Source organism: Echiichthys vipera (assembly GCF_963691815.1).
Source record: "Echiichthys vipera genome assembly, chromosome: 5".
Lineage (NCBI taxonomy): Eukaryota > Metazoa > Chordata > Actinopteri > Perciformes > Trachinidae > Echiichthys > Echiichthys vipera.
Window position 1 is genome coordinate 26218197 of NC_139830.1, and position 24432 is coordinate 26242628.

Sequence of the window (24432 nt, forward strand, 5' to 3'; positions counted from 1 at the left end):
CATTGAAGAGCGGAGCGGAAATGGTCCTGCCGTATTATTGTTCCCCTGGTCTTCGCAGCAGCAGAAACTGTATTTGTCCAGTTTATTCCTAGGGTTTTTCTTTTATATAAATCCTAACATCTCTTTGCCCAATAATGTCAGCAGTAGAAGTTTAAAACAGTGTTGGGGACTTCTTCTTCGGCCTCTCTGAGACACTCGGACACGAAACATTTACTGTTGAAATGATTTAAATGCATGAGCCTTGTTAGTTAACGTCAGACTATCCAACCAGAGGTAACGTGTTTATTAAACTGCTGCGTGTTTGCAAAGCTGTAAACACGTGGGTTTAATTTCTAAGTCGAGATAAACGTGGTGGCGGTGTGTACCGTAACCGAGAGCAAATATGGATTCAGAGCGGAGGACAGACAGCCGGAGTTGGGACTGGGACAGCCCGCAGTGCCGGGCCCAGCTGGACGAGATCTTTTTCCGCCGGCACGACTACATTCAGGCTGGCAGCCCGGAGCACAGGGAGTTCTGGTCCTTCTTTGACCGCTTTCAGAGGTTTAAAACAAAGAAGGACATGTCTGGGTCAGGAGCAAAAGAGGACAGAGGAGACAGGCGGAAGACCTCCACTGGAAAGGTCGACCTTGGCCTCCCTAAAGACTACGATGCTCGCTACAGGATTAATGTTTCCGTGTGCACCAGGGATGTCGAGGAGCGCCTGGGGAAGTCGGAGCACAGAGGCAGGCAGAGATCCTCCGGTCCAGGCAGCCAGGAGGTCTCAGACTGCCGCCTGGCTCTCCTGCACTTCCTGGACTTCAGCCAGAGACAAAGTTTTGGAAAACTGGCCAAGCTTCGCCGGGAGCAGAAGAACCTGCCCATCTTCCAGTACCGGGACAGGATAGTAGAGCTGGTGCGACTTCACCCCGTGGTTGTGGTGGCGGGGGACACGGGCTGTGGGAAATCCACCCAAGTTCCTCAGTATCTTCTGTCGGCCGGCTTCAACCACATAGCCTGCACCCAGCCTCGACGGATCGCCTGCATATCTCTGGCAAAGAGGGTCAGCTTTGAGAGTCTCAATCAGTACGGCTCAAAGGTTTGTCATGGACGATCAAATACAGGTTTCTGCCTTTGTTCAAGTGCTGTACTACTTTACTTTCCCTTTACAGAGGTTTTACACTTCTACTCCACTACAATTCAGAGTGAAATATTGTACCTATACTCCATTAAATAATGATAAATTTGATACCTTTAGATTGAGATCAATTATCCAAAAATATAATCAACAAATAGTAATGATAAACTTTTTTCTATAACAATTTTCTGAACAAGGTCACTAATAATGATGCATTATTATCAGTTAAGATAAGAAAATTCACAAGCCGCCCAGCAGTATATGAAGCCCCACCTTTACCAGCCGTAACATTATATTGATGTACATTAATCCATCAATGCTTATAATCTAATTAATAGTATATCGATTCTGAAATGGGCCGTTCTCAGTTCTTTAAGTATATTTTCATTAATACTTTTGTGCTTTTACTTTTTCATCAGTAAAAAAAAAATAACTTGCACTTTTGCTAATTGATTGTTTTCAATAAGTGAAAATGCTAAACATCCGCAATAGCAAGAAAAAGCAAATGTAAACTAATTTCATTATACATTTAACATGTTCTTTTTGTTTTTGTGCTATAGATATTAACGATATCACTTGTAATAATGTGTGGAGGGAAAACATGTATAAAGTTATAGGCTAATAAATAAAATAAATATGTTCAGATTTAGTCAAATGTATTCTCTTAAAGGTGAAATATGTAGAATCTATATTAAAAGCTTTATTTAAAAAATAAAATAAAAATAATAATAAAAAAGTATATATATATATATATATATATATATATATATATATATATATATATATATATATATATATATATATATATATATATATATATATATGCCCACATGGCATTTTTAGGGGTACAGAATGAAGATATTGCTTTTCCATAAAAAAAATATATTTAGTCTTAATTAATATATTTTTTTTAAAGTGATGGGTTTGACAACGACTTTCTGTCACGCTCTGTTTCCATTGTAGCAGCCAATAGCGTTGGACATTGCTGGTTGCCAGGGTTGTCTGTTGTTGCTCCAGAAACAAGAATCATTTCGTGTTGAGAGCTAATGGATTACACAGCACTCACAGAAAGACTTCCAGTTGAAGACTGATTAATGTTAATTACTGTTGTAAAATTAATTGATAAGTCCAAATTAGTCGTTACCGTGTATGATTCATGGCTTGACACAGTTGGCAACAAACCTGTCAACCGGACTGCTGGAATTATTTTTTGTTGTTGCGACTACGATCTTGAGACACTAGATGGCAGTGTTCTGCTCATTCTCCATATTCAACCTTTAATTCATTTACAGACTCTTTTGTAAACATCTAGAGAACATATCTGGAAACAGCTCACAAAATGCAGTTCTGTTTTGCAGGTTGGGTACCAGATCCGCTTCGAGACCACCCGGACCCCGGCCACCAAACTGCTGTTCCTGACAGAGGGGCTACTGCTCCGACAGATCCAGCAGGACAGGACTCTGGCTCAGTACCAGGTGTTGATCGTGGACGAGGTCCACGAGAGACACCTCCACTGTGACTTCCTTCTCGGGGTCCTGCGCTCTCTGCTGGCAGAGCACCCACACCTGCGTCTCATCCTCATGTCAGCCACCATCAACATCAAACTTTTCTCTGACTATTTCAGTAGTGCTCCCGTGCTGCAGGTACCAGGCAGGCTGTTTCCGATACAGGTAAGCATATGCAGGTGGTTATCACAGGTGTGAAATATGCATCTCACTAGAAGAAGTTTTCTGTGCCTGGATGTCAGCATGCTCAAAGACGAATGCAGTGGAAATGTCAAGACTGTTACCTTTTACCTGAAGCAGCAAGTGCTGGTCCATACTTAGTTTTATTTATGATGCATCCATATAAGGACTACATGTTTTACCCTTAAATATTGGAGCGTAATGGACACAATGATGAAACCCTTGTTCGAAACGTTCAGTATGTTAGTGTAAAATATTCTTGGTGGTCTACTGGTTCATCTCTAATTACACATTTTAAATTGCTGCCTGCGATATCAATTGAAGCACAGAGTTGAGAAACCATGTTCCACAGTAATATTTACATTATATTCAGGGTCTGATCATCTAATTGTTTCTGTTTTTCTAAGGTGATATACCAGCCCATCCCACCAGAGGAGCAGCCCTCACGTTCAGAGAAACTAGATCCGAGACCGTACCTGCGCATCCTGCAGGGCATCGATCAGCGCTACCCTCCAGAGGAGCGCGGCGACCTGCTCCTCTTCCTTAGCGGCGTGGCGGAGATCTCGGCCGTCCAGGAGGCCTGTCAGATTTATGCCACACACACACAGCGCTGGATCGTCTTACCGCTGCACAGCACCCTCTCCCTGGCCCAACAGGATAAGGCACAGACAGCTTTGTTTTGGATTAGAGCGGACATGCAATGTTTGAATGGGATAAATTAGCTTTGGTTTCTCAGTTCTAATTGTCTGTCATGTTATTCTTCAGGTCTTTGACATTTCTCCTCCAGGGGTGAGAAAGTGCATCATCTCTACCAATATTGCTGAGACTTCCGTTACAATAGATGGAGTGCGCTTTGTTGTAGACTCAGGTATGACACTAGTAGTGCACTTGTACCAATGGGTCCATCTCTACAAGCAGCAGAGCTTTGTTCAAAATCTCAAAAGTTCGAAAGATGTTGAATTTTGGCCCAAAAGAACCTCTTAAATAGTAAACAAGGGCAAAAAATAATACAAGTACAACAGCAACCAAAGAAATTTTTGTTTTGTTTGGGTTTTTTTACAGGGAAGGTAAAGGAAATGAGTTTTGATCCAAAGGCAAAGATGCAACGTCTGCAGGAGTTCTGGATCAGCCGAGCCAGCTCTGAGCAGAGGAAGGGTCGAGCCGGTCGGACAGGTCCAGGTGTGTGTTACCGCCTGTACGCTGAGTCCGATTACGACGCCTTCGCACCCTATCCTGTGCCTGAAATCCACAGAGTGGCTCTGGACTCCCTTATTCTTCAGGTAACAACGTAGAATACAGGATAGCAGTCCTTCTTCCTGTTTCAGAGTCCACAGTTAAATTCTTACTTCTTTGATTTGTTCCTGCAGATGAAGAGCATGTGTCTTGGGGATCCACTTTCTTTTGTCTTCATTGATCCACCTCCTGCTGCTAGTATCCAGACCGCAGTAACTTATCTGAAAGAGCAGGGGGCGCTAGACAGTCGTGCTGAATTGACCTCTATTGGCAGTTTGCTGGCACAACTGCCCGTGGATGTGGTCATAGGTAAGATTCCCTAAACCAAACCATATTGTAGTTTTTCTGTTTCTCATACAGCATGTGTTTCATTTAGAATTTTGTAAGAGATAAATAGTGCACAGGGCTACACGGTGGTGTGGTGGTTAGCATTGTTGCCTCACAGCGAGAAGGTCCCTGGTTTCAAATCCCGGCTGGGGCCTTTCTGTGTGGAGTTTGCATGTTCTCCCCGTGTCTGCGTGGGTTTTCTCTGGGTACTCCGGTTTCTTCCCACAATCCCAAAGACATGCATGTGTTAGGTTAATTGATGACTCTGAAATTGCCCGTAGGTGTGAATGGTTGTCTGTCTTTATGTGCCCTGCGATAGACTGGCGTCCTGTCCAGGGTGTACCCCGCCTCACGCCCTATGTCAGCTGGGATCGGCTCCAGCCCCCCGCGACCCCGACAGGGACAAGCGGTTGAAGATGAATGAATGATAAATAGTGCACATTTTCAGTTGCCTCGTGAGACCATCCCGATCTCCCAAGCTTCATTGTATTTCACTTGCAGATCAGTCTGGTAACGTGCGGCAGAAAAAATTTGCCCAGCGAACGTCCGATCAGCGTTGGTTTTGAGGCGGGTTGGAGTGTGACGCAACACATGCAAACCTGATCTAGACACATTTTCAGACAGCGGTAGCCCTAATTCTGTCAGTCGCTCGCTCGCTAACACTATTTTTCTCTACGATCCTTCTGTTGAATATGGACCCGGCACCTGAAATTGTGTCTTTTATCTGTAAATTTGCATTACAATAACTGCAAATATCCTTTACCGACATGTTGTTTACTTTCTGAGCTTTGCCCTGATGCTCTGTTCGTACATCATACGCTTGGTGTGATGTGATTGGTTGATTTGGCCCGATAGACAGATGGTTCATCCAGTCAGCAACCAGTATTTTCGCCCCTTCCCCAAAGATCTCTGAACGAGAGGTCCCAGATGGATATGCTGAGCAAATGCAAATTATGCGAATCAATCCATCTGGTGGAGTCAGGTTACATTTTCAGGTTCGTACTTGTGTTTTGGGTTTCTACTAAAACATTACATGTTTTAATTTTAAAGAAACACTTTATTTTTCTCATACTGTCCGTCTGAATATACTGGTATTCACTCTTTGTCTGAAACACTGTTTTAACTCCTGTCATTGTAAGTCCTCCTCCCAAAAAGCCCAGTCTGCCCTGATTGGCTTGTCAGAAAAATATGTTGCAAAGGTAGTTCTCAAGCCATGAGAGGCAGTATATTCGAAATGAGCCTGCATGTGACATAGAAAGGGGGAATTATCTTTTTTTTTTTTTTTGTATTTCCCCTTTAAATAGTGTCATTTCAAGCTTGGTTTTTGCTTGGGGTTATAATACAAAATATGGCAACAAATTTTGTCAAAGACATACTTGAGTCTACAAGTGCTACACATACCGTAGCAGCTAGATTTAGGTAAGTGTGTTTGTGTTCATTCAGGGAAGCTGCTGGTGCTGGGATCTTTGTTTCATTTGGTGGATCCTGTGTTGACGGTAGCAGCAGCCCTCAGTGTACAGTCGCCTTTCCTGCGCAGCGCACAGCACAACCCAGACTGTGCCACTGCCCGCCAGCCCCTGAACAGCAACCACGGGGACCCCTTTACCCTGCTCAACACCTTCAATGCCTGGGTGGAGGTCAGTAAAGGGCACATTATTTGACTGTGGCTATTTGATTTGATTGTATTTGAAGAGGCTTAACAGGTTTGATATAAGATGGTCTTCACTATACATGAAGCTGTTCATATTTGTGCTCAACAGGTGAAGGGAGAGAGAGGCGGGGGCTCAAGGAAGTGGTGCAGAAGGAGAGGCCTGGAGGAGCAGCGGCTGTATGAGATGGTCAACCTACGCAGACAATTCAAGGCAGGCTACTGACACTGGTTCACCCATTAAACAAAACATCTGACACTTGTTTTGATGTGTAAACACTTATTTTATGAGCTTCCTCTGGGGTTGACAGGACTTGCTGAAGAGCCACGGCCTGCTGGAATCAGAGCGCAGCGCTCCCTCTGGTGGGGACCGCGGGCAGCGCAGGCAGAGGCTCACAGAGAGGAGGAAGCTGCATCAGATGAAGAGAGATCACGAGCAGCAGGAGAGCAGCAGACGTAAAATCCTGAAGATGGACGAGGGCCAGGACGGAGAGTTCTCATCAGGATCCGACACAGAGGGAGCCGGCAGAGGCAAGAAGGACAAGGAGGGATCAGAACATGTGGACATACAGGTGAACTGAGAGTAACACCAACACACTCTACTCATTGTTTGTGCTACTGATCAACTAAACAGAATTGAATGAAAATGTAATTTATCTGTCTCTTATTCCTCCAATCTGTTAAACAGTTGTAACTTTAAAGGGACATGGTGTAACTTTTAAGTAATTTCTTACCTCAAATCAACATCTTCATTCATAAATAAGTCCTCATTGGTGTACACTTACCTCTGCCAACAATCTGACTTATCTTCCTGAATGAATCATTTCCTATCTGTATTAACATAGGACGGGTAAACTCTACGGAGGCTTCCATGTCCTTCCAGTGTATAAAAAACTATGAAAGGCAGAGAGGGACATAAAGCACTACGTGGTACCAGTAAGGCTTAACACGATTTCACTCAAGGCCAGCATGACAGTCACTTGTCACTGCCCCGGCAAATTTGAAAGCCTGCACTGCACTTCTGTTCATAATGAAAGGAATCCTTGGTCGCCAAAAAAGAGAATTAAAGAGGCAACGTGACCCCCGGATACAGAAAACAGGGGTAAAGGTCAAAGTAAAGGTAAGCTATTTGGCACATAGCGCCTGCTGTAGTTGCAACACACGTTTGAAAAAGTGAGGTGCTAGAGCGCACTATTCATTTGAATGTTATATACAATTTAACCACAAGATGGGAGAAAAACCTACACGGTACTCCTTTAAAGTTTCAACTTATTGAGACAATTGCTGTTTTGTGGATTATATGTGCATCAGATTCAACCAGTTGACTGCAGTAGTGAACTGGTAGAATTAACAAGGAGGTTGACAGGATTTTAGTAAAAACGCCAGCATATCAAGGCTGGTCATCTACACAAAGGGTGAATATGTCTGTGTCTTTGTGAATGTTTGAGACTGTTTTGTGTGAGTGATCTCTCTGTGTGGTGCTCTTCGTTCTGCAACAGGAAGTGAAGTTCAAGTTGCGTCACAACGTGTCAGAGCTGCAGGAGGCAGCCAACGTCAGTCAGGACATGTCCTCCCGCCAGCAGGCTTTGCTCAAGCTGCTGCTTTGCAGAGGCCTCTTCCCTCAGCTGGCACTGCCCGATGAACACAACACCAACCGCAAGGACTCCGACCAGGTCAGGCCTCCTGCTGCAGAACCTTTAAACCAGTTGTTTCAACAGTAGTAGAAAGAAAATGTAAGATTAAATATTCCACTTCATCATTTAGGTGTTTCACACAAGGAATAAACAGGGAGTGGTGATCCACCCGACCAGTGTGTTTGCCAGCGACCCAGAGGTGTTACAAGTGCCTGAGGACGACACCAGAGAAATGGGTAAACCTCTTTAATAACATGTTTAGAAGTACTACATGTAGATTTTTTTCTAACAATTTCTGAATGACTTACCTTGCCAACCTGTTGAAACATCGATTTCACTCCTTAGAAGGGAAAAAAAGCAGTATCAAAGGAGGAAAGACAAAGATAATGGTTTAATAAGAAAAAAAGAACCTTTAAGTCATAATCCGTAAGATTTGAGATACCTTGTTTCTAGCAGCCTCTTTGGCGGTGAGATGTAACTGCAGGCAAGCCTGTTCTTTCAGAGCCTCCATCTTGTCTCGTGAGACCATCCTGATCTTGCGAGCTCCATTGTATTTTACTCACAGATCAGTCTGTTAACGTGTGATGGAGAAAATCTGGAGCCGTTAGCGGAGCGAGCGTCCAATCAGCGTTGGTTTTGGGGCGAGTTTAAGTCTGACGCAACGCATGCAAATCCGACCCAATCTAGACACATTTTCAGACAGTGGTAGCCCTAATTCTGTTAGCCGCCCGCTAACACTTTTTTCTCATGGATCCTTCTGTTGGACTATGGACCGGGAACCTGAAAATGTGTCTTTTATCTGTAAATTTGCGTTACACAAACGTCAAATATCCTTTACCAACATGTTGTGTACTTTCTGAGCTTTGCCTCAACGTTGTTCGTACGTCAGACCTTTTCTTGTTCTGATTGGTTGATTTGGCCTGATAGACAGATGGTTTATCCAATCAGCAACCAGTATTTTCGCCCCTTCCCGAAAGATCTCCAAACGAGAGTTCCCGGATGGATATGCTGAGCAAATGTGAATCATGTGGATCAATCCATCTGGGTCAGGTTACAATCTTGTCACGTCCATGGTCACTATGTGTGTTGACTTTTTATTTATTTATTTATTTGCTCTTTTGTAAACTTTGACACACATTCACCTCTCTACTTCTGGTCGCCCTCTTGAATCCATATACATACATGTTCCTATTACACTTCTGCCCTTAATACAAGCCTGACTCAGAAATTGGAAGTTCCTGATTTCCGATAACAAGTGAACGCAGCATAAGCGGCTGTGAGATCTAGGCTGGCAGACCAACCACTGTCAGCAGCGTCACTAACATGGTGGCTTATTTACATCCAGCCCAGGAATGACACAGTTATTGTAATACTCAGCAAAGAGGCAAGTAGTAATGCTCTCATTAGTGGATCATATGATCAGTCACTATTGTTTGAACTCACTCTTTGATAGATAGTGACTTAAAGGACAATTAAATAGATGGAAATCTTATGGATTATATCTTTAAGTACCGGTATATGCTTTTTAAAAATGTTTGTTTTCTGTAGCCTCATCCCTCTCACATCGAACAGTTTATCTCGACTTAATCCTGTGATTTATTATCTCCATTTTATAGATTTGGTATGGTTGGTTGACTTATTTTATTTAAAAGTTATAACTCTGCTGTGAAAGACAAAACTTTGAAAAAGTAAAAACAGCAACACAAAAAACAAGTTTTCCGTCCAATTCCTCCCAAGGCAAATGAAAACAGACAGCAATAACAGCAGACACAAGAGGCACACAAGTGCAACAAGTACAAAGTCAGGATTGATTGGGAGATAAAGCACAGTAACTTATTATTAAATCCACCATTACCAGACATTTCAACTGTTCACGTTTCGATTTCTAAATCATTCTTAATTGTCTTTCTGGCTGTGACTTAAATCTAGAAAAAACAGCCCAGGTTATTTCTGATGACATTTCTTAAAATTCAGGCCAATTTCCCAAAAACATTATTTTCCTGAGTGGCCACCATTTTTCTCAGAAGTGGTCCCATCGTTTTATGCAAATAAACAAATGTATTGGAAGAAATGCGTTCCAAAATGCTCCATGTATCTGTGCTTTGGCCCCTTGATCCACGGATGAAGTCTTTCCATTTTTCCCTCATTTGTCTCTTTCTTTCACACTTTTTTCCTGTGCCTGTCTTTCATCGTTTCTCATTCGTCTCTGTTTCCTGCCTGCAGGGCCTGATAGGAGGGACAGCAGCAGACACCAGCTGCTAGCCTTCGTCACTCTGTTGGAGACCAACAAGCCGTATTTGTCCAACTGCGTGCGGGTTCCAGCGCTGCAAGTTAGTACCAGATGTGTGATGTTCCTGTTTCCATTACAAACTGCACCAGTGTTTAATTAATCAGCTGTTTGCGTTACTGTGTGGAGCATCAGGCTTGACTTATAATTGCTTTCCTAGCACCAGCAACCCCTAGATGTTATTATATTAGTGACCTGTATAACATACCATCATTACTGTGGCCGACATTTCTTTCTTGTATCACAATCTATTCCCCTGGTCCGTTCACGCATCGTGCAGTAGTAATCATTCTCTGCGTACCCGCATGTGCTTACCAGGCTCTGCTGCTGGTAGCAAACTCTGTGGACAGTAACGCCGACTGTACGCGTCTGGTGGTGGACGGCTGGCTGGAGCTGGAGCTGAGGGAGCCGGAGGAGGCCCTGAAGGTGCTGTCCACAGCTCTTACCCTCAGGGCTGAGTGGGAGCGCCTCCTGTTAGCCCAGCTGGGACAGAGCACTACGGGGGGACCAGCTGTCCAGGGGGTGTCCCGCAAAAACATGGAGAAGCTGAGCGAAGGACTGTTCCGCTTCCTGCTCTACACTGAGGTACTGATGCAGCGCTGACCTGTTGGTTACAGAGGAAGACTCCTACACACACTCTTGGTTAGGTTTATGTGTTAACTGTGCGTCTGTGTTGTTGTTAAGTCCTACTCTCCAGACATTCTCAGTAACTCAGATGCTCGTTCACATTGTATAGTCTCATTTGAGATACTCTTTCTGTACTTTCTGTCTACTTTTCACCCTCCCAGGTCAGTTACAGCATACGGAGGCTCACAGCTTTCCAGACCCAGAACCTGTACATTGGCCCTCAGCCTCAGTCTGAACTGTGTGACACCAAAGCTCCAAACCCGCTGTTTCCAGGAGTTGAGGCTAAGCCAGACCCCATTAAGGGAGGTCTGCGTGTCACCAGCTTCTTCAACTACAACTGTCTGGCCGTGAGTCTCTCTGAAAAAGTAGCAATCTACACAAGAATTCTTTTTACAGTAACAACGAGATGCTAGAAAAAACGCCCAATGTTTGGATTGGAAATTCCCATGTACAGTATGTGTAAAATTGTGTATTTGTAGCGGCCACTTCAGGTGAACTGGACCAGTTCATATACATCAAAATGAATCCAGGCGTTGTCACAGATGACACAGTGCATGTCCTGTCTTAATGTTAAGCCTGGACCCCCCTCTGGCCCCAGAACTGTACCAAATATTTTCGATCTCAGCCGACATTAAAGGCTCTAGCAGGCTCAGTTTCAAAGCTAGTGAAGATATAGAAACTAGATGGCCCTAACAAGATATCTAAGGTAGATGATGCAATAATTGCGAGATAGTTCTCTCTTTTTTAAATGAATATATCCCATTGAAATTAAATCATTAACAACATCTAACTTAACATGAAACGATCACCTCGTCTGGCTAAAATCTTATGAAGTTTCATCGAACCATGTGTTTCTATTATATGATCCGCAGGACTCAAAGGACCTCTACAGTGAGTGTTTACGCACTTTCTGGAGCTGTCCTAACTGTGACCTCTACATGCCTCTGACTCCACTGGAGCGCATGCAGCACGAGGCCTCCTGCAGGCCGGCAGGAGAACAGCAGGAGCCGGAGGAAGGTCAGGAATTTCTTCAGCTGACATTTATTTTGAGGGATCCGGTGGTATTAGATTACTTGGACACATGCTCCAGCTAACGTGACTCTCATCAAGAAATTAAAAACATGAGACTAATTGTTGTGTATGCGTTGTGGTTTCCAGAGTCAGAAGGCGGAAAGGCAGGCTCCTCCTCAGTGTCCAGTCTCAGCAGAGTTTATCACTGTGACGTCTGTGATGAAGACCTGACCCTCACCTCCACTGAGATCCTCAAACATAAAAGGCAGCACATGTATTCTGCCAAGTAACTGACCACAGCGTCTAAAGACAACAGCCGAGGACAGATTTGAGATCACAGGACCAAGTTGTTGTTGCATTTGTGCCACCGTTCTTCTTCCTTTTATCTGGATGACTTTATTAAAGTGATGTGACTTCCCTCTAATGGTCAGTGGATGTTGCTTGTTCCCTCGGCAAAGTTCTGTTTCAATGGACCTTTTTAAAGTCCTAGTTTATTTCCTGTTGCAGTTCACGTGAATGACATAAACTGACAGGAAGTTAACAAGGGCCAAGGCTGTTGCCTAGCAATGGAATTCCGTTGAAAAGTCTATCTGACTGTTAAGACGCTACATAACGCCCTTTCAAAATATGATTTCCGGGTCCAAGCCGCTCCAAGCTTCGTATTTCTACAACCCCGTATTCCCCGTTGTTTGAACAGATCTGAGCTTTATAAAAAACAAAGTAATTGTCATTTGACCTCTTTCTTATGGATGAAAAAGATGTCTAACTGACAAAAGAGGTGATCGTAATTGTTCACGTGTTCAGCCGTTGTCTGTCTTGTTTCAACGCAGCGTTTGGACCCGGAAATCGTATTTTGAAAGGGTGTTACGTCAGACTGAACAACTGTTGAGGAGATATCCACATTTGTAACAATCTACTGTAAAGTTGAACTTCCAAGGCCAGAAAGAAAACACATTTATAGATATATTTTTTTCTAATTCCTTCAATAGCATTGTTGATTCCTCCAGTGTTTGGGAAAAAGGATCAGAGTTAATGACATGCACACGTCAGAGAGAAGTGGACACTGATTTAAAATATAGAGTGAGGGTTTAATAATGATACAAACCCACGATATGTAACACCTCAAAGCAGCACATTGGCACAAAGTCAGAAGTAAGACAGCACGGAAGATAAAAACCTGTCTCAAAAAAATAAAGAATCGGAATAAATATCTCAATAAATAAATAAACAGGTAATACCTCATTAATTACTTTGAAACTAATAAATACGTACATTTGAAAAATATGCACATTGGCAGAAATCAATAACCCAAAAAGAAAAATAGTACTTAACACAGAGTTACTTAGAAATCATAAGTTATTGATTACTCAAATCAAAAGGCACATTTATTAAGATGTAAGAATGGGGCCTGCAATTGTGACCGCATGACTGTCAGCACTGTACTCTAACACCATTTCGGAACCAGAAGTAGCAGACTGTGTGCAATGGCTTTACTAGTTCTGTATATCTGCACCGTCGAGTGACCGTGTGTGTCTGTGTTCAGGTCTATGCACTGCAGATTTGTGGGGATTGTGTGTGTGAGATAAAGGTTTATTTAGGATGAGGGGATGGCAGTCTAGTGTCCGACTGAGTTTCCTGCCATGACAGTCTCTTTTTTTCTCACTTGAATGGACCAACGCTGTCGGCAGGCTGGCCTGGTAGTGAAGGTGACCTCCCTGTAACCGAGAGGTCAAGGGTGGCGTTCATCAGCAGTTGTGTGTCCTGACTCTGAACTCTACTTACTGCCTGTTCACTCACTTTAAGTCACTTCGGATAAAAGTTCTTGGCTAAACCTAAAAATGGTAAATAATCTGACGAAGCTTCTGAAAGGTTCATTCTGCCATAATTCAAGGTATCCCAGGTGGTTTCCTGATACAGAGCGGACTGTGAGTATTCCCACCTTTTTCATTTTAAAGGATTTAAAAGAGAGAAATCCCCCCACAGAGTCTCTAACACTGTTGGGAAATTGTCGTTCTGTGACGATCAGTGCATTTCGTGAGTTATTTTGAGATTATTTGTTGGATTGGATTTGTTGGATTTCTTACATTTTTTTGAGGAAATCTTAAAAAGATTTTGAAAAACAGCCGTAAGTTTGTTATACAGTATTAAGTTCTCCGTGTCTGGGAAGAGACAGGACGTTAGAGCCTCCGTTTTTTTTTTTGCGTTAGACAAAAAAAATGTGGCTGCATTGCATTTTGGTCAAAAGGCAAATTTAACTGGCGTCGCTACCTCTTCTGTCATATATACCTTGTAGGATTGTTAAACACTGGTGAAGGGAGGCTGTGCAAAAGGCCCTTGCTCTAAACAAATGTATTGGAAGAAATGCGTTCCAAAATGCTCCATGTATCTGTGCTTTGGCCCCTTGATCCACGGATGAAGTCTTTCCATTTTTCCCTCATTTGTCTCTTTCTTTCACACTTTTTTCCTGTGCCTGTCTTTCATCGTTTCTCATTCGTCTCTGTTTCCTGCCTGCAGGGCCTGATAGGAGGGACAGCAGCAGACACCAGCTGCTAGCCTTCGTCACTCTGTTGGAGACCAACAAGCCGTATTTGTCCAACTGCGTGCGGGTTCCAGCGCTGCAAGTTAGTACCAGATGTGTGATGTTCCTGTTTCCATTACAAACTGCACCAGTGTTTAATTAATCAGCTGTTTGCGTTACTGTGTGGAGCATCAGGCTTGACTTATAATTGCTTTCCTAGCACCAGCAACCCCTAGATGTTATTATATTAGTGACCTGTATAACATACCATCATTACTGTGGCCGACATTTCTTTCTTGTATCACAATCTATTCCCCTGGTCCGTTCACGCATCGTGCAGTAGTAATCATTCTCTGCGTACCCGCATGTGCTTACCAGGCTCTGCTGCTGGTAGCAAACTCTGTGGACAGTAACGCCGACTGTACGCGTCTGGTGGTGGACGGCTGGCTGGAGCTGGAGCTGAGGGAGCCGGAGGAGGCCCTGAAGGTGCTGTCCACAGCTCTTACCCTCAGGGCTGAGTGGGAGCGCCTCCTGTTAGCCCAGCTGGGACAGAGCACTACGGGGGGACCAGCTGTCCAGGGGGTGTCCCGCAAAAACATGGAGAAGCTGAGCGAAGGACTGTTCCGCTTCCTGCTCTACACTGAGGTACTGATGCAGCGCTGACCTGTTGGTTACAGAGGAAGACTCCTACACACACTCTTGGTTAGGTTTATGTGTTAACTGTGCGTCTGTGTTGTTGTTAAGTCCTACTCTCCAGACATTCTCAGTAACTCAGATGCTCGTTCACATTGTATAGTCTCATTTGAGATACTCTTTCTGTACTTTCTGTCTACTTTTCACCCTCCCAGGTCAGTTACAGCATACGGAGGCTCACAGCTTTCCAGACCCAGAACCTGTACATTGGCCCTCAGCCTCAGTCTGAACTGTGTGACACCAAAGCTCCAAACCCGCTGTTTCCAGGAGTTGAGGCTAAGCCAGACCCCATTAAGGGAGGTCTGCGTGTCACCAGCTTCTTCAACTACAACTGTCTGGCCGTGAGTCTCTCTGAAAAAGTAGCAATCTACACAAGAATTCTTTTTACAGTAACAACGAGATGCTAGAAAAAACGCCCAATGTTTGGATTGGAAATTCCCATGTACAGTATGTGTAAAATTGTGTATTTGTAGCGGCCACTTCAGGTGAACTGGACCAGTTCATATACATCAAAATGAATCCAGGCGTTGTCACAGATGACACAGTGCATGTCCTGTCTTAATGTTAAGCCTGGACCCCCCTCTGGCCCCAGAACTGTACCAAATATTTTCGATCTCAGCCGACATTAAAGGCTCTAGCAGGCTCAGTTTCAAAGCTAGTGAAGATATAGAAACTAGATGGCCCTAACAAGATATCTAAGGTAGATGATGCAATAATTGCGAGATAGTTCTCTCTTTTTTAAATGAATATATCCCATTGAAATTAAATCATTAACAACATCTAACTTAACATGAAACGATCACCTCGTCTGGCTAAAATCTTATGAAGTTTCATCGAACCATGTGTTTCTATTATATGATCCGCAGGACTCAAAGGACCTCTACAGTGAGTGTTTACGCACTTTCTGGAGCTGTCCTAACTGTGACCTCTACATGCCTCTGACTCCACTGGAGCGCATGCAGCACGAGGCCTCCTGCAGGCCGGCAGGAGAACAGCAGGAGCCGGAGGAAGGTCAGGAATTTCTTCAGCTGACATTTATTTTGAGGGATCCGGTGGTATTAGATTACTTGGACACATGCTCCAGCTAACGTGACTCTCATCAAGAAATTAAAAACATGAGACTAATTGTTGTGTATGCGTTGTGGTTTCCAGAGTCAGAAGGCGGAAAGGCAGGCTCCTCCTCAGTGTCCAGTCTCAGCAGAGTTTATCACTGTGACGTCTGTGATGAAGACCTGACCCTCACCTCCACTGAGATCCTCAAACATAAAAGGCAGCACATGTATTCTGCCAAGTAACTGACCACAGCGTCTAAAGACAACAGCCGAGGACAGATTTGAGATCACAGGACCAAGTTGTTGTTGCATTTGTGCCACCGTTCTTCTTCCTTTTATCTGGATGACTTTATTAAAGTGATGTGACTTCCCTCTAATGGTCAGTGGATGTTGCTTGTTCCCTCGGCAAAGTTCTGTTTCAATGGACCTTTTTAAAGTCCTAGTTTATTTCCTGTTGCAGTTCACGTGAATGACATAAACTGACAGGAAGTTAACAAGGGCCAAGGCTGTTGCCTAGCAATGGAATTCCGTTGAAAAGTCTATCTGACTGTTAAGACGCTACATAACGCCCTTTCAAAATATGATTTCCGGGTCCAAGCCGCTCCAAGCTTCGTATTTCTACAACCCCGTATTCCCCGTTGTTTGAACAGATCTGAGCTTTATAAAAAACAAAGTAATTGTCATTTGACCTCTTTCTTATGGATGAAAAAGATGTCTAACTGACAAAAGAGGTGATCGTAATTGTTCACGTGTTCAGCCGTTGTCTGTCTTGTTTCAACGCAGCGTTTGGACCCGGAAATCGTATTTTGAAAGGGTGTTACGTCAGACTGAACAACTGTTGAGGAGATATCCACATTTGTAACAATCTACTGTAAAGTTGAACTTCCAAGGCCAGAAAGAAAACACATTTATAGATATATTTTTTTCTAATTCCTTCAATAGCATTGTTGATTCCTCCAGTGTTTGGGAAAAAGGATCAGAGTTAATGACATGCACACGTCAGAGAGAAGTGGACACTGATTTAAAATATAGAGTGAGGGTTTAATAATGATACAAACCCACGATATGTAACACCTCAAAGCAGCACATTGGCACAAAGTCAGAAGTAAGACAGCACGGAAGATAAAAACCTGTCTCAAAAAAATAAAGAATCGGAATAAATATCTCAATAAATAAATAAACAGGTAATACCTCATTAATTACTTTGAAACTAATAAATACGTACATTTGAAAAATATGCACATTGGCAGAAATCAATAACCCAAAAAGAAAAATAGTACTTAACACAGAGTTACTTAGAAATCATAAGTTATTGATTACTCAAATCAAAAGGCACATTTATTAAGATGTAAGAATGGGGCCTGCAATTGTGACCGCATGACTGTCAGCACTGTACTCTAACACCATTTCGGAACCAGAAGTAGCAGACTGTGTGCAATGGCTTTACTAGTTCTGTATATCTGCACCGTCGAGTGACCGTGTGTGTCTGTGTTCAGGTCTATGCACTGCAGATTTGTGGGGATTGTGTGTGTGAGATAAAGGTTTATTTAGGATGAGGGGATGGCAGTCTAGTGTCCGACTGAGTTTCCTGCCATGACAGTCTCTTTTTTTCTCACTTGAATGGACCAACGCTGTCGGCAGGCTGGCCTGGTAGTGAAGGTGACCTCCCTGTAACCGAGAGGTCAAGGGTGGCGTTCATCAGCAGTTGTGTGTCCTGACTCTGAACTCTACTTACTGCCTGTTCACTCACTTTAAGTCACTTCGGATAAAAGTTCTTGGCTAAACCTAAAAATGGTAAATAATCTGACGAAGCTTCTGAAAGGTTCATTCTGCCATAATTCAAGGTATCCCAGGTGGTTTCCTGATACAGAGCGGACTGTGAGTATTCCCACCTTTTTCATTTTAAAGGATTTAAAAGAGAGAAATCCCCCCACAGAGTCTCTAACACTGTTGGGAAATTGTCGTTCTGTGACGATCAGTGCATTTCGTGAGTTATTTTGAGATTATTTGTTGGATTGGATTTGTTGGATTTCTTACATTTTTTTGAGGAAATCTTAAAAAGATTTTGAAAAACAGCCGTAAGTTTGTTATACAGTATTAAGTTCTCCGTGTCTGGGAAGAGACAGGACGTTAGAGCCTCCGTTTTTTTTTTTGCGTTAGACAAAAAAAATGTGGCTGCATTGCATTTTGGTCAAAAGGCAAATTTAACTGGCGTCGCTACCTCTTCTGTCATATATACCTTGTAGGATTGTTAAACACTGGTGAAGGGAGGCTGTGCAAAAGGCCCTTGCTCTTTGATTCGTTGAGTTTTGACAACATTCGGGGTTACAAAATCTGTTGGAGCTGTGATGGAAATAGTTTTTAATCTACCCTTTGCCAGTTATAAAGTGAAAGTAGAAAAATAAACCACCAATCAGCAGAATAGACACAGAAATGCAAGGTGCATCACCTGAAGCATTTTTTTAAAATGTCTCGGAGTGCATTTATCTTTAAGCCCGGCTATAAACTCACCAAAACCTTGCTCACACACTTTTTAGCTTCCTTAGCAGCTTAAGTGGACTAAAATCTTGACGGGTTGTTCGACTCTGCCACACCACCTCTTGGATCGCTCGGACGTGGCGGGAAAGTTTGAATAGGGCTAGGGCAGGACTTAAAATAGCAGCTTTTTTGACTTCGTACTTAAAGCAACATTCAGCAAACACATCTGCCACTGTGCCCAAACAAAGCCCTAACGCCAGTCGTCTTTTTCACGTGAACATGTCTCTTTTCTCATCACAGGGTCAACAGTCTACAGCACAGCGCATGTCTAAATGTCAAACCTGTGAGCTACATGCTGCTGCTCAAAGACAAGAGTGCTCCCATCATTTCTGCTTGATGACGTACGCAATAACACACTACAGTGTTCAGTTCCAACATTTTTTGATTCCGTTTCTCCTAACTTCAGTGACTGGTACAAAAATACTCTTTCAATACATTGCTCATTGCACTTTGTTTTTTTGGTGGCGTCTCATTTAAAGGCCTAGATACATGTACAGATTGGATATGAGGGGCTCTTGTTTCGCTTTCCTTTGGGGTTGGGACTGTACGGCCGTTGTGTACATTAGGTAGAATAGACTCGTGCAGAGGCCTCGGTTGTAAGCACCTTGACTGATTCAACAAGTACAGTGGTGGGATGTGATGTTTTCTATGATTAATATTGAAAATACATGGAAAGATGAAAAATATGTGTAAAGTGAGGGTGTTTAATGTCCAACACACATTCTTGATACTTTTTTTTTTTTAGAAAACAAAAATAACCTTGTGTTTGGTTACAAAGGACCATAACGAATCACATTATGACTTTTAAGTCTTTGTGGTTGTCATTGCAACTTCCCTTAACATTAATTGTCCTTTTGCATTTGGTAACCTTCCTCCCACTGTGGTCTACTTCCACCAAAAGACAACAGTAGTGGTCTCAGATGCTCATACTTTCCCGAAAACTGCACTCAACCGTGCTCACTTTACTCCTAACCTCTCTCCCCCTCCTCTTTCATTTTTTAAACCAGGGTCGAGTAACATCTGAGGTAAAAATTAGAGGTAAAGGGTGACATCTGTTCATCTGACTGACAAACAGGCCAACATGGAACAAATAACTCCCCCAAGATCTCCTGTTTGTGAATACGTGATAGTGTGTGCCATTGGGGGATTTTAGTTTTACATTTAATAAAATATACCAATTAAAATTATAACAATCATATATATAAACATCTTTAGTTTTTTGTGTTTTTCTTTCTAAATAAAAAAAACAAACAGACATTTGAAACAGTGTACACATCATCGTTGCCTCTGCGACTCTCTTCCTGTGATAAAGTCTCTGACCGCTATTCTAGATCAGCCAACCGTCGGTAAATCCACTATGAAGGCTCCAGATGACGCCCACAGAGCCTGGTCAGAGTGCAGCGCACCCTCAGCAGGCAAGGACCAGTGAGGAAGGCCTCAGGTTGAAAAGAGAAAGAGCGGAATGCAGTGAAAGGCCGTGGGGCTTTGGAGGGTCAAGTCAGAGGTCTGGGTCTACTGAGAGCACTGTTCCACCTGCTGAACTCCGACTCCTCCAGCGTCCCTACAGGTGCTCTCTCCTCTCAACACCCAAACCTCTTTGGTCCAGGGAACCCCTCCCACCCCCTAGCCTGGCCTCATCGGACCGCCTTGTGCTTTCCCCCACAGCAGCCACACCTCTCCCCACACCGCAGGCAGGCGCGCAAAGGCAGGTAGCAGCACATGCAGGGCACAAAGAGCGACAGGGCCAAGAGGGCCAACCAGCGGGCACAGCAAAGGGGGTGCGGGCCACCCAATGAGTCATCGCACGAGCACGGCTCCCAGAACTCTCCCTCAGAGTCCGACATGCAGTGGTAGAGCAGACTCTCTGCGCACCACACACAGGTCCACTGGCGCAGGCAGTGCAGGGCCGGGTCCGGGGCATCTCTGCAGCGGCCCCGCCCATTCTCTGAAGCGCTGAAAACAGAGCGGCAGTAAACACAGCGCGATGAGCATGACGATGAAGCCTGAGGACACGGGCTGTCGTCATCGGGGGAGATGACCCCCGAGTCGCCACCGCCGCTGCTGGCCCCTCCTCCTCTCTTACGAGTCCGCGACCGGGGCGTGGCCAATGAGGTGTGGATGCAGCAAGGAGAGGGCGAGCCTTTGCACGTCTCCTGGGGTGAGCCGGCAGGTGAGGACACGCCTGACACAGCGTTGGGCATGGACATACAGGTGGGCGACGACGAGGACAGCCGCTGGGCCGCTTTACTGTCCAGGCTCACTGTCACGTCGCAGCCTGTCGTCCCCACTCCTGCCAGCTCCTTCTCAAAGCGAACCACGCACAGCTCCGACTTGTCCTGCAGACTCCCTCCGCCACCGACAACCACGCCCCCGGTCAGCCCCCCGACCATAGTCCTAGTGGCTCCCGCCCGTCGATAGTCCTCATATCCTCGAGAACCCCACAGGTCTTTGCAAGGGTCCACAATGCGCAGGTCTCCCTCCTCCAGCAGAGATATGGTGGGTGAGAGGGGGGACAGCGGAGATGAGGCTGGGGGACCCACAGGAGGAGTAGGTGGAGCAGGAGGTGGGGGCGGAGGTGGTGAAGGATTCAACACAGCTGTCATTTGTGAGAGCTGGTGCTGCCCCGGCCTGGTGTGGATCTGTGGAGAGGGTATAGAATTACAGACTGAGTCAAGGACGGTGTGTACTGTGGCAGCAGCTACAGAAGGTTTCTGCTCTAGGATTTCTCAAAGAGGAAACAGACGGTTGAGAAGATGAGATTTACTTCTATGGGACGGGCAGTGGGTTATTTTAATTTTACCTCATGTGGAATTAATGAATGTATTTAGGTGTGGACGTGAGGAAGGAGAAGGAGGGGTAAACGCAACCAATCAAGCTTCCTTGTTTTTTGTTGCTCTAATGTCTAATAATGGATTTAAAATCCCACTCATTTTGCCCAGGAACTCCAAAGGATCCTAGAAGGTTCCCACACCCCCTCTTAAGTATTATTTTATAGTAACCATCACGTGTCTGATCCTTGAAGCATCATGTCATCACACTGAAGTACCAGCGGTGGACTCGGTGTTACCTGAGCCGGTGTCTGAGTGGTGACAGCGTGGCTGGATCCAAAACTGAACTCTTCCGGCCGCACGAAGCAGGTTGACGACGACTCGCTCGTCACTATGGTGATGGGTTTGGGAAGCATCTCCTTTCTGCTGTTGGATGATGACTCACTTCCTGTATGGGACTGGCAGAAGCTGTACATGTCATCCCACAAGTCAAAAAACACCAATGACAGCATCGGGGCCCCAGTGGCAGCGTAAATGAGCCCCTTTTAGAGAACAAATCTCAGGAAATCACTGCACAGATACTCACAGCTTGTCCATCATCCTCTGTGTCCGCTTCTTCTGGCGTGGAGGACGAGGGCGAGTCAGAGCCTTGGTAACATGGATAGAGAGGATTTAGGCTTTGCTAGATACTTCCTAAAGCCAATCTGAACACAACTGATGTAAGTTTTTAGATGTGGATGTATCTCTACCTCTGTCGAGCTTGTCTATGACAGTCTGCAGCCCTTTCTCAAAGGAGATGGCATCGGCAGGACTCTGGAACGTAAGGCCAAACTTTCGATCTTCTACTCGCCAGTGATGGAAGATAGGGTTCACCTTGTTGTACACTAACCCCCTTTGCACCGCGCACTCCAACACCGGCTAAAGACACAAATGGCAATCCCCAACCACAATGAGAAGTTAGTATAGCAACCAGCATGTGTCCTTGTCCTCACATCACATGAATGTACGGTCTTTAGGTGGTGTCGAGGAGCAACGTGGCACCAAAGACAGCCAGAACACACGCACACACTCACTGCTCGATCTCGCAGCCGTTCTCCACGTATGATGTACTCTCTCCGCCCCCTGCCGTCATGACTCCGCCCTTTACATATGACCACATGACTGAGGCCGCCACCTCCGAGGGGCACCCAACCGCCACTGGAGTCATCACGTGTCATCACCACCGCACGAACACGCACACTGTCAGGGAAGCCGAGAGAGTGAGCACAGGCCCAGGCTGATTAAACAGCGCAATGACACACACTGACACACAAAATACCCGCAAACACGCACGCACTGATGCGCACGTTCATTCAGTTACAGATCACCATAATACATCAGCAGGCCTGTGAATAGGACTCTAAAGCAACCGATCCCAGCTCTGTTGAACTCTGCTGAGCGTGGTGACATTCACACAAAGCAGACAGAATGAAAGCTCAAATATCAGACAGTAATATCCCGTTTTTACTCATCTGTGCTCAACTGATGAATGCATCTGATTTGAATTAGCACGTGTGACGGTAAACAAACAGTTATTTGGAGAACGTGGTGTGACGTTATTTAAACCTCCCTGCTGCTCATAGGAGCATGTGAGAATTAAAGCTGGGACTGACCGTATATGCTATAGCCTGTGCGCTCAGAATAAAGGAAGTACGGATCGAAAGGAAGCCAGCGTCGGAGGAGAGATTGCCTAATGGGAGGAGGGAGGAAGAATGAGTGTTTCCCAGATAGATGTATCAATGAACGCACCCATTCGCCATCAGAGGCCCCGGCATTCTTGCAAGAATAAGCTCTGCCCTCGCCTATCGGCTGAATAACCCAGCACCGCAGTTCGACATGTGCATGAAATGCATGCTCAGAGGTGTCTTTATTGTTTTTTTCCCCCCAGATCAACACAGAATTTGAAGCGTTGAAATGATTTTCCCAGACGCTCCTTTCCTCCATTCCGCCCCTGCCGCACGCACTCATTAACACAGCCCGACATTATGTTGTGTTTTTTTATGAATGGGATGGAGCGAGGCTGCCTTCGACATCGCACCGCGCGAGAGCTATTTCCCCGGGAAAAAATGCACACGGCCTAAATACAATGCGATCGCGTGCGGGGGGGAAAGGGAAAGGAAAGAGGAACGAGTGGGTGAGAGGATGGAGAGGAAACGGGAGATGGGGGGAGGGGGCCGATTAGAAAAGGGAAGGAGGAGAGGAGGGGTGAGGATGAGGGAGAGCGAGCGAGCGAGAGGGAAAAAAAAATCACATTTCATTCATAAAGTTTGGCTTTAAAAAATCATAATGAAACCCCGAGACACGTTGATAAAAATCACAACGCCTCCATCCCTCCCTCGCTTTGCTGTAGCCATGTCTTGAATGACGCGACGCTGGCCCCAAACTCGCCATATTTCGCCCCCCCCCCCCCCCCCTACATTTTACACATTGACCGATTTCGTGACTGTTTTTACCAATCGCCAACTACGCATTTAGTCCCGGATTGTTGCACGGCTCCTGTTGTTTGTTTAACGTGTTTCCAGAAGAACTGTTGCGGTTTTTGCCCGTGTAGGTCGCGTGCCGGTCGTCTAAAAGCGCAGGTCCGCGTGTAGGTGGCTTAACGCTGATCACATATTGGCGTGGATGATCTCGGAAATGGGGTGTATGCTGTTGATCCAAGACTACGTAATGGTGTTTTTATTCTCGGCAGCCTGCTAAACGGTAGAGCACCGACTGTGATAATAGTGCATGAGGCTGGATTGGTGTAACGTTGATGGCGGTGGCGTTCTTTCTACCCGTTTTTTTTTTTGGCGGATGGCTGAATATATATGTGCAATGTTAAAAATGAAAATGTAAGGACTTACTCGCCCTCCATGGCTCGGTGTTGCCCGCCGCTTGCAGCAGCCCACCCCAGGGTCTCCTCTCTCTCTCTCTCCCTCTCTCTCTCTCTCCCTCTCCCTCTCTCTCTCTCTCTCTCTCTCTTTATCCTCCTTTCAGGAAACACTCACAGGCTCACTCACATTCTCTCTCTATCTGCTCTCATTTTCCTAATCTTTCTCTCTCTTCCTCTCTCTCTCTCGCTCTCTCTCTCTCCACCTTGATGTCGTTTCGGTGTATCAGGATAGGCTTGAGGTTGCAGCAGCCATTTTCCGCTGGCAGCATCCTCCCTCTCTCTCCCTCCTTCCCTCCCTCCCTCCCTCCCTTCCTCGCTCCAAATCACTCCCTCGCTTATTCCTTTTCTCACTCTACCTGCCCTGTGCCAACACTTCCGCACTAATC

At 45.0% G+C, this 24432-nt stretch overlaps 3 protein-coding genes across 3 annotated transcripts; 2 read left to right on the forward strand and 1 right to left on the reverse strand.

The window, feature by feature from the left end:
- The first annotated feature begins 123 nt into the window (after positions 1–123).
- On the forward strand, positions 124–11984 carry dhx34 (DEAH (Asp-Glu-Ala-His) box polypeptide 34). Its single transcript, XM_083913710.1, has 16 exons — positions 124–1075; positions 2473–2784; positions 3207–3461; positions 3565–3667; positions 3862–4079; positions 4167–4341; positions 5803–5996; positions 6120–6221; positions 6319–6579; positions 7507–7680; positions 7772–7877; positions 9865–9971; positions 10247–10513; positions 10717–10902; positions 11428–11572; positions 11714–11984. The coding sequence occupies exons 1-16, from the start codon at positions 383–385 to the stop codon at positions 11854–11856; spliced, it is 3441 nt and encodes a 1146-aa protein (XP_083769836.1). The 5' UTR covers positions 124–382; the 3' UTR covers positions 11857–11984.
- A 1420-nt stretch (positions 11985–13404) lies between these two features.
- Positions 13405–16200, forward strand: LOC310946781 (putative ATP-dependent RNA helicase DHX34; the record flags this gene model as incomplete). Its single annotated transcript, XM_083913334.1, has 6 exons — positions 13405–13435; positions 14081–14187; positions 14463–14729; positions 14933–15118; positions 15644–15788; positions 15930–16200. 6 exons carry the CDS (start codon positions 13405–13407, stop codon positions 16070–16072), a joined length of 879 nt encoding a protein of 292 aa, XP_083769460.1. The 3' UTR covers positions 16073–16200.
- Positions 16201–20001: 3801 nt separating this feature from the next.
- Positions 20002–22949, reverse strand: spred3 (sprouty related EVH1 domain containing 3; the record flags this gene model as incomplete). The annotated part of the gene is made up of 6 exons (XM_083913335.1): positions 20002–21006; positions 21435–21593; positions 21722–21783; positions 21885–22053; positions 22209–22374; positions 22924–22949. 6 exons carry the CDS (start codon positions 22947–22949, stop codon positions 20002–20004), a joined length of 1587 nt encoding a protein of 528 aa, XP_083769461.1.
- Between the last annotated feature and the right edge of the window lie 1483 nt (positions 22950–24432).